Genomic DNA, 10,535 nt, shown 5'->3' with positions numbered 1-10,535 from the left:
AAATATATCAAAACTGTGAGAGATACTCATAATCATGTGATTGGCCAATGACATGCATGAATTACTATCATTCATTGGCTTTAATCATCGGAAACTTCATTGGGACAATTTAGCAAACACTTGGTAAGCAACAATAGAGTACTAGCTCCTTATCAATGGATTCAATGATATTCTTGGCTCAATGAACAAATAACAATACATACATCAATAATCTAACAATGGAAGGAGCTAGACATCAATAAACATGGCTTATATACATATATATCATGTGAGCATTAGAAGGAAAAGCTTCTACTTACAACCAATCCAACAATATGGTGGCTATGATAAACTTGAATGATTCCTACAAACATCAACACAATAATAACCAACAATCATCAACATTACTCTAAGAAATTCATCAACACCCTTCAATCATCCAAATCCTACTTAACTCCAAAATAATAGAACCCTTACCTGGTAACTTGAAGGAATAGGTGGAAATCACTAAGAATACAACTAAAATCCTTGCACTCGGTGTAGAGATTGAAGGAGAGAAAACTAGAAATAAAATGGCATGAATCGATTTTAAGGAAAAGGGAGAAGGTTAGAATGAAGTAGAAGCCTATAGAATCATGTTATAAGCCTTCAATCCCTTAAAAACGTGTTTTAAAAAAACAATTTCGCATGTCTAGCGCCGCGGCGCCACTAATTGGCGCTGCGGCGCCTACTTTACGGCGCTGGGAGCGCCGCGGCCACCTGCACTCCACAACAGTGCTCTGCGCACAACTCCAACAAAGATTGCTTCCGAAACGACTCTTCCCTTCATAATCTGGAAAAGTGGTAAACAAGAAAGTTGTAGCTCTATGTCTTGGCTTGCATCTCCAATTAGCCTCATGTCATTTGAAGGTCTGAGTAAAAAGTTATGCTCAATCGCCCAACATGTGTTAATACTGAAGAAACGATACACATGACACACTTCGGGCAACTTTTGGCTCGTCTCCCCTAATGATTTGAACAAAACTCAAAGCATGAAAGTTATAGCCTTATATCTTATCTTTCTAATGAAAATGGCCTAACATCAATTGGATCAATATACAAAACATTATGCTAAAAACCACAACTACTGCCACATTTTTCATACCGTTTATGCGCTTCAATTTCCTATTTGGCATTAAGATCAACTTTCTATTCTACCCATCCACTTCCATAATCATCACCAACTATGAACATGATTCCAAAACAATAACCATAAACAATGACCATATAACAATCATTCCAATAAACATATTTACAACCATCACAATATCCATAACCATAACCAATAATCATTTCCACCATAACCATTAAAATATTTAAAACCATATCTTATCACCATATATCATAAATAACACTATAAACTATAACATGACAAAAAGGTCGGGATATTAAAGTATGAGGAAAGACGAGTGCAAATCTTAGACAGGCAGGAGAAAAAGCTTCGGAACAAAATGGTTAAGCTAGTGAAAGTCAAATGGCTTAATCATTCGGAGGAGGAAGCTACATGGGAATCTGACCCGGAGATGAGGAGTCGTTATCCCAAGTTATTCGGTAAGTTTTAATTTCGGGGACGAAATTCCTTTAAGGGGGGGAGAGTTGTAGAACCCAAAAATCAGATTACGTATAAGCCATGCAGAATTGCTACTATTAAAATTAAAAATGATTTTTTTATATATATGAAGTGTCAATTCATTTTTAATAATTTTAAGCATGATTATTTATTTTAAAAGTAGATGTTTAGTTTTATCTTTTCAGGATAAATACGCGAGGCCGGACCAGAGTTTGGAGATTAGAGATAAAATTAATAATAAAAAAGATATTCCTAAATTCAATTAGGTCAAGGAATAATTTAATTTAAAGAAAAAGAATGTTTTAGGATTTATAAAATTAATGGGAGCTAAGTTATTAAATAAGTTCTTTTAGGTTAATATTTAATTAAAGCTTAAATTAAAATGTGTAAACAAATGAGGATGAATTAATCTAGGTATAATTTATATTCAAGAAATTAAGAATAGTATTTAAATACTTAAATTTGAATCCATGCAAGGTCATGCAAGAGTGTATTCTGAATTAATGTGTTAATTCACTAAAATAAATATAATGGGAGTATCACACCTTAAACATTTAAAATACAAGATTTAATCAATGTTATATCATGAAAAATTGTTGATAATTTTCGGTCAAGACAATTCAAAAAATATGTAGTAAACCCCATTCAAATTACCACTAAATGGTCTTCATAGTGTAATCATTTCCTACTTTTAAACTCCATAATTATGGGTAATACATGCACCATAATTCTACTTGAAACTCCTCAACCCCTTTATACTAGCAAATAAACTTGAATAACAGCAAGAATAAGAGCAAAGTTTCGGCAGCAAGGAGAGAAAGAAACATTTCAAATTCCTTCAACTTCTTGACTTGTAACCCCCAACTTAATGTATATTATGGCACCTTAAACACCTCCTATAACACTCATCTTCATTGTCTAGCAAACCCACACTCTCACATTCGAAGTACATCAGAAAATAGCAGCATAGAATCGAGAGAACAACAGCAGAGATAAGAAGGGAAATACAACTCCGCTCCGTCGCTCGTATTCGTCGTACTGATTTGTTTTTTTTTTTTGTCAAAACAAATTCCAGGCATGTATATATTGTTTCTTTTCTCTTCAATCAAGTCCTATAGATATTTTCAAACCATTATATAACCATGATTCAAGCAAAATCACGAAATTGACAGCAATTTACCAAGTAAAAATCTGAACAGATTTTCTCAACTCTTTTGTTTCCAACTTCACGGTTTGAGATGTTTTGTTGATTACAGGGTGTTGCTTCGTTTCCATGCACACATGGCTACTTTTAAGCATGATTTAGAGTGTGTTAGGGTGTTGTTGGTTCATTGGTTTACATCCATACACACACAAACAAAGAAATGACAGCAACTTTTCCTTAAGTGCAGAATTTGGGTCAAAGTTTTATCATTTGTGTGTTTATGGTGTGTGTTCGAATCTTGGCTGTCCTAGGGACTGTAGCCACGGTTAGAACCCTCCCTTATCATGTATAGGACGTGACCAAGTCAGTCTTTCCATGCTTGGTTCACGACTCATCAGATTTTTTACAGCAACATAGCATACGTCCCACAGTTTTCAAAATTCTGAATTTTTGGGTGAGTACACTTCGGTTTTGGTGTGTTGTTCGGATTATGCTTGACATCTAGCCCAAAGCCATGGTTCATACAACACTCCATCATGTCTAGATTGAGCCATGGTCAATCAAATGGCCACTGGAACGACCCAAGACAATAAAACAATTCAATACCTCCCACTGCACAGAATTTGAGTTCTCGACTGGTATATTGTAATGCCCTAGGTGTTGGTTTAATTTGTGGCGAGCTTTTAGCCCTTAGCCATGGTCCAAGCCATGACTTAGGATGTTAGTAAGAGTCTTTGGTCGGTGATTCAAGCCAATGGTCAATAATTTCATAGTTTACACCACAAACACACAAGCTGCTACTGCTGTATTTTGACAGCAGCTTTGGGTCTCGGTTTTGGTGGTGGTTTGAGTTCTTGGTTGGCTTTTAGCCTATGTCCTTGGAATAGATAGTACCTTAATGAGTTAGGAAAGTCATATTTTTGGCCGTTTGTGATTTGGTTGAGTTTAGAGGTCGTACGAAAATTTACGGTGCAATGTGCCAAAGTGACTCTCGAAAGAGCGTTTCATGATTTTGGCCTCCATTCACTAATTTTCGTGTTTTCCAGTCTTCATGACTATTTTTCAGTATGTTAGGGGCATTTTTAATCATGGTTAAACGTCGGTTTAATGTTGGTTCGGTTTGGTACGAAGCCATGATTGAAAAATTAAGTTGTTGGTCCTAATCGTCTCGTTTTTGGTTCGATTGTCAAGTTTTGGTCAAGATAAGATTATTTGCATGTGTCACATATTAGGATTAAGTCGCAGTAAGCCTGGGAGCAATCCAACTCATCCGGTAAAAACAAGGTTATAATTATATTACGTGCATAAAAATATAAAATGTTTATTTTTGAGATATATGCGATATGTCTTGTTACCACCTTACGTTTATGGGGTTGGAAGTCGGTAGGCGCAACCGAGGACCTCTCCACCCGGTGACTTAAGACCGGTTTACGATTATGTATGGGTACAGATATCCAGTCCAAGGGCTGTGGTAATCTCTACCTCCCAGTATACTGTGGTTTAGTCTGATCAGGCGCTCACGTTATGTTATGGGCCACTTGCTTATTATGATATGATATGACAGAGCTCTATCAAGCAAAGCTTTTACGTATGATTTTCAGATATGCACGTATTTATAATTATTCATGATACGATTTTTATCGTACGCTTCATGATATTATATTTTTGCGTTGCATGTGACTTTATGATATATTTACTTGTTATTCACGATATATACATGTTGAGTCTTTAGACTCACTAGACTAGATTGTTGTAGGTACTGATGAGGTCGAGACGGAGGGCGGAGACTAGTGAGCTATCTTGGGGCAGCAGTAGTAAACCCGAGGACCTCATGTTTTAGTTTATGCATTTTCTTACATTCAAACTCAGTTTTAATACGTCGGATATATTTTTAAGTTGTTGTTTGAAAACAATATTTGCTTCCGCTGTTATTTTAAAGTTAAAATTATTTTTATGTTTATTTTATAAATAAGGCAAGATAATTACTTATTTAGAAAATTTTTAATAATTCCGCTAAATATGAATACGAAATACGGGCCCTTTCATGTTCAGAGAATCAGGTTAACGTTGCTATGTCCTTCCCGACCGTTAAGAAAATCGTGTATATTAATGGAAGAGTGTGCTAGCAGAAAGACGTCTTTTCACCTCACAATCGAATCATAACAGCTTGCTTGCATACTTGAAATGATCTCCGAGCGCTTCTAAAAGTTTACATACTTTTTCGCTTAATCAGCACGCTTTCAATAGAAAATCATTTGATCATCTTAGGATCATTTTCGTACTACTCACACCAAACCGTCTATTCTCATCAGTAACCTTTTGGTTATTAGATCAAGTCTTGTTATCTGGTGAACTGAGTGTTCTTAATATCCAGAAGTGTAAAGTGATCACTAAGGTTCCAATATAGGCAGTGTGATAAGTCCTGATTGGAGTGGGCTGTTGCAAATACGTTGTAAAGCCGAAGTCTTTTAGTGGAATCCTTCTTGGAAAAGGAAGAAGGGGTGACATAGGAGTATTCAATCTCCGAACATCCATAAAAATCTTGTGTTATTTACTTATCGCAAGCTCTTACTTTTTTAACCACAATTTATTAAGTTTGCCAAAAGTGTTTGAACTGTCATTGAAAATTGTGAACCGTTTTCCGCACTCATTAGTGGTTCAAGTTTTCAACCGTTTGAGAAAGAATTTTCAACCGCCTAAAATGCTTGCAAACTTATTTTAATTCAGAAAATTTGAAAGAGTTCATTCACCCCTCCCCTCTAAACTCTTTCTCGATCCCAACAAGTGGTATAAGAGCAGGGTTTTCTCAAACACTGACATCTTTTCAATCACTTATGTCTTCTTTCAATAAAATTCCAATGTTCTCTAAAAAAGATTATGACGATTGGAAAATTCGCATGCAGGCACATTTAGTAGCCTAAGATGACGACATGTGGTATGTCATCACTGACGGGCCAATGAGAATTCTGAAGGTGAATACAGCTGCAACAATAACTGAAGGTGCTCCTCAGATGGTTGTAAAGCACAGATCTGAATGGACAGCTGAGGATAAAAGAAGGCAAATTTGGATAACATTGCGAAAGATATTCTCTATAAAACTCTGGACAAGAATATGTTCGCCAAAATCAAGACCTGCACTACTGCGAAGGAAATATGGAAAAAACTTACTCAACTATCACTAGTAGAAAAATCGCTTTTTTACTTCGCGTATTCAATGAAGTAATAAGGTAGTTAATTGCTGAAGTATATGAACGTGAAGTAATAGATGTACCTTTTACTTCGCATAATAACCGAAGTTGTATGATTGAAAATACTGAAGTCTTTGGCCGGTTTTTGAAGGAAAACCGGTCCAGAATTGGACCGGTGCCGAAGTAAGAAATGTGTTTTACTTCATCGATTATTGTAAATAATGAAGTAATATATTATATATAACTTCGTCTTAATTATTATTTAGCGAAGTAGTTTATAATAGTTTACTTCATTATTTACAATAATCGACGAAGTAATTTATCTGAAAGACTTTGTAGTTATGTATTTTGATGAGGTAATAGACACAAACAACTTCACAATTTATCCTATTTGTCGAAGTAAATATTATCTATAACTTCAGCATTTATCCTATTTGTTGAAGTATTTTATATTATGTTACTTCACAATTTACATTTAGTGACGAAGTAAGTGGTTCGAAAGACTTCAGTAATTTGTATTTTGGTGTAGTAATTGCGCAAAACAACTTCGTTTTTACATAACAATGTTGAAGTAAATTAATTCTATCACTTCGTATGATTTCTTATTGACGAAGTATTTAATATTATGTTACTTCACAATTTGCAAATAACAACGAAGTAATTTACCTGTTACACTTCATTATTTTTTATTTTGATGAAGTAATTGTTAAAAAAGATTTCGCAATATATGACTTAATACACTAATATAATTAAACTCATAAATTATCCATCTAAAAATGATTAATATCCACGAATCCACAATTACATATTCATCAATCCACAAGTAACCCAAAAAATGTATCCACAAAACCAAAAGTATATCCAAAAATCCACAATGACAAACAAAATATTTATCCCAACATACACCATCTATCTAAGCACCTACATAGGAGTAAACAAATTCACTCCATTCACTTCTGACCTCGTCATATTGACATTAGGTGTAATATTGGTTCTTGATGCATCCTGCAAACTGAAATTTGAAAAAGAAAATATATTAGATTCTTCTATTTCAAATAAAAATTCACAAATATAAAATATATCAGTACTTGTAGAGGCATGTTTCATTTGAAAGTACGAACTTATTTCATTTGCATCTTGAAATAACACCGGATAAAAATTCATAACATGTCACCACTCTCCAAGCTGAGATAGCGCCTGTTGTTTTCATCTAGTCTACATCCATTACAGATTACCCCAATTGCATAAAGACAATTGCACTTACTAAACAAATTTAATCAAGATATTATATAAATAATTTCGAAAAACCACAAAACTTGAAACAAGTCACCACCCAAATAGAAAAATGATGTAGCATATCGAACACCAAGCAAATTTATTTATCCATGGACCAGTAACGCACACATATATAACACATCAAACCGAAAGCATACAAAACACAAACAAAAGGCATAAATTGTCATTAATTTCCGGTGAGGAAATGCGCGCCCTAGACTCGGATATGCCTCTGCAAATATGTGTCAATTATAATTATTAAAACATAAAAAATGTAAGGCTGGATGAGCCGCCAAGCTAGCTAGGAAAATTAAAACTTAATCTTGGAACACAAATATTATTAACCCATGCTTAAAAACAATTATAAGAATTTCCCGTGTACAATATATTTTTTTTCGAAGAACAAGCTGTCACAAAAAAGTAAAACCATATTAATTTGAGGATTAACGTAAAAGAATTAATATATTAGACAATTTTGATATGATTAACATGATGAATGTACCAATAAATGCAGACAACAAGAGTCTCGAGTTCAATCCGATATGAGGGAACCAATGTTAAGAGTCAGTCAATTCCTTCAAGATGGTTAGTTGCATTTACATTTGCGTGAACAGATATAGACCAAAAAAACAGGAAAAGACAAAACCAGATCACCTTAAACTCCAACAAAATCTGAAGCAACCCAACTTCTTGTTTCAAGAAGCAAAATTCAACTTAAAAGTAAGAACAGATTGAATTTGTGCCACTTGGAAACGATACAAGAATCTTGAAAAAAAGACAACACTTACAGTCCAGAATCATACTTCCGTATATGATTTCTGGGATTCAAATTTCTTGATAAAACCAACAACCCACCAAATAAAACAAATTAAAATAAAGTATTTTAACCAAAACATATATCAGCAATAAACAGAATAAACACAAAACCTTAAGATTACAACACAGAAGATATGAAAATCAGGAACAAAATTTCCTTTTTTTTATCACTAATATAAAATATATCACAATGACAAAAATTCATCCCAAGCAATTATCTCAACAATAAAATATATCCCAATGGCAACACATTATCTCAACAATAAATTATATCCCAATGACAACAATTCATCTCAATCAATCAACAAATTTATCCCAAGAAGAAACTCACCGTCTTCTCCAACTGTGGATCATCGCAATCGACTATCTCTTTCATGTACCTCATCACACAATATCCACACTCAACTGAACCACTTTGTTTCAGATTACTCTATAATGGAATTGAAAAGTTAATGCAACAATCACAATCTAATTAATAACCACTACCAATTCATGTATTCATAAATAAGTACGATACATACCGTCAATATTTTAAAACCTGGCCCTTTAGAAATACCCTTGGAGACATTGTACATCTTCACCCCACTACATTTTAAATAGTAAGAAGTTATTTTTTTGCATATTTATAAGTTAATGTATTCAAAATCAACATAAGCTACTACCTACTTTGTCACAATAGTTTTCCATGTATCATCTCGGTTCCTGTTAGACGTAGAATCCAATAAATATATCATCTTCGTTGACGATTGTCAAGATCCAATGGTACCTGAAAAAATGAAATTACAGCATTGACTACCATGAAGTAGAAATCTATAAATAACTAAATTCTTATCCAGTGTTGTATGCGATGAGGCAGATGCTATCTCTACACACTGCTTCCAACTGGTCAGCAATATGTTGTGATAAGTCACGGCCATCTGTGCCAATCGGGCATGTAGGTATATTACCGGGATCCACAAACGAAAAATAATCAGCCTTGTCTTTTTTCTTCAAATCTTTGTAGAGGTGACTGCATGATATAGATGCACAAATATATCGTTTACAAAATTTTCAAAATATGAACAAGTACCACAAAAAATATTATATAAATGCATAAATATTGTAGGTTAGACATTATATATACCCCATGTAAACTAAAATTTGTCTGGTATCTATCTCCCTCATCTCCATAAAGCGTACGATATCTTCTCCTAGCAACCGTATGCTTTTAGGACGTCCAAACATAGCGTCCTCAAACTCAATGCATATGGTATCCGATTCATTCAGCAATCGAACAACATGAGAGTAGATATACTTGCACGACATGGGTAATGTTTTCTCAATTTCTTTGAAATTGTCGCGCTGACCAGGAACATCCGCAAGCACAAATGATTGAGGTTTCCCCTTCCTCTACAATTTAAAATATTATTCATACAAGTATTTTAAAATAAAACATTGTTCGAGCAACATATCTGACATTTGCAAACACAAAGTCAAATGAAAACCTAAAGTACCTTTGTCGTTGGAAAAATAACCAACTCTTTAGGCCAACCAACAATGACTCCAACAGCATCATTGATGATTGTTGGTCCAAACTTAATTGGGATCGGAAGCTGTGCTTTTTCATCTAAGACAACATCAATAGATACCTTGAAGTTCTCTTCCCCAAGTGGAACATGCTGAATCATAACATTTGGACCTCCTTCTGATATTATTGTGCCATAAGCCACCACGTTTGCGCGTTATTTTACAGCCAGGTGACATTTTTTCCCCTTTCAAGAACAAAAAGACATGATATATTTTTATAAATTGAGGTGAATAGAATTTAATTGACATTAAATTCAGAGACATGCAACCTTCGTATTTGAAGTGCCGCAATCATAAACTTCTTCCACATCATCTGACAATTTTGAGTCTTTCACTCCTGAGAACTTGTTTGATGCTACAGTCTCAGAAGATCGATCATTGATTAATGGAATCACAGCAGCAAGTTGAGACCTCAGCATCTCCAATTCATCTTTCAAACTTTTAGTCTCCTCCGATTGTGCTTTTACATTTTCAATCACAGCTTTTGAGATTGTTTCTCTCTTCTTTCTTGGAGTTTTAAAGTATACTTGTGGTTTTACGAAACCTCCCACACTCGAACCCTTACATAGTGTTCTTGGCTTCCTAAGGCAGCGGTTAACACGTCATTCATTCCAGAAGATTTGAACTCTCCTTTGCTTTTCTTTTCCAACATTTCATCCTACAATTGGAGACATGACAAATCAATTCACAAACTACAGTGTTATTTATCTAGGCAATATGGAGATTGAATAAAACTAAACATTTACAATTTTTTCAGCTACTTCTGATGTCTCCGAACATGTTATGTTGCCAGATTTGTCTCCTCGAGCTTTACGCCAAAGCACAGATCTAATAACTTCCTCATCTTCAGCAACCAAGTTTTTGTTCTGCTACAATTTCAAAATTCATATGTTTAATAACATGAAGAACATGCTAAAAATTACAAATATATTGCTCTGTTTCTTACCAGTTCAGCCTC

General features: G+C 34.4%; 1 protein-coding gene and 1 long non-coding RNA gene across 3 annotated transcripts; both read right to left on the bottom strand.

Annotated features, from left to right (window-relative positions):
- Window positions 1-6,688: 6,688 nt before the first annotated feature.
- On the bottom strand, window positions 6,689-7,100 carry LOC142539137 (uncharacterized). The gene is made up of 2 exons (XR_012818833.1): window positions 7,042-7,100; window positions 6,689-6,925 (listed from the first exon to the last, which is right to left on the bottom strand). It is a non-coding gene; the product is annotated as an uncharacterized LOC142539137 (long non-coding RNA).
- Window positions 7,101-8,751: 1,651 nt separating this feature from the next.
- On the bottom strand, window positions 8,752-9,710 carry LOC142539136 (uncharacterized). 2 transcript variants are annotated; one of them, XM_075644416.1, is made up of 4 exons: window positions 9,587-9,688; window positions 9,505-9,545; window positions 9,135-9,400; window positions 8,752-9,020 (listed from the first exon to the last, which is right to left on the bottom strand). In XM_075644416.1, exons 1-4 carry the CDS (start codon window positions 9,615-9,617, stop codon window positions 8,840-8,842), a joined length of 519 nt encoding a protein of 172 aa, XP_075500531.1. In that variant the 5' UTR covers window positions 9,618-9,688; the 3' UTR covers window positions 8,752-8,839. The 2 variants fall into 2 exon arrangements, with proteins under 2 accessions (XP_075500531.1, XP_075500530.1); XM_075644415.1 differs by having other exon boundaries at window positions 9,505-9,710.
- Window positions 9,711-10,535: the final 825 nt, after the last annotated feature.

This window comes from Primulina tabacum, chromosome 3 (genome assembly GCF_025594145.1).
Source record: "Primulina tabacum isolate GXHZ01 chromosome 3, ASM2559414v2, whole genome shotgun sequence".
Taxonomy (NCBI): Eukaryota; Viridiplantae; Streptophyta; class Magnoliopsida; order Lamiales; family Gesneriaceae; genus Primulina; species Primulina tabacum.
The sequence above is the reverse complement of the archived record's forward strand: the minus strand, read 5'-3'. Positions and strand labels throughout refer to the sequence as shown.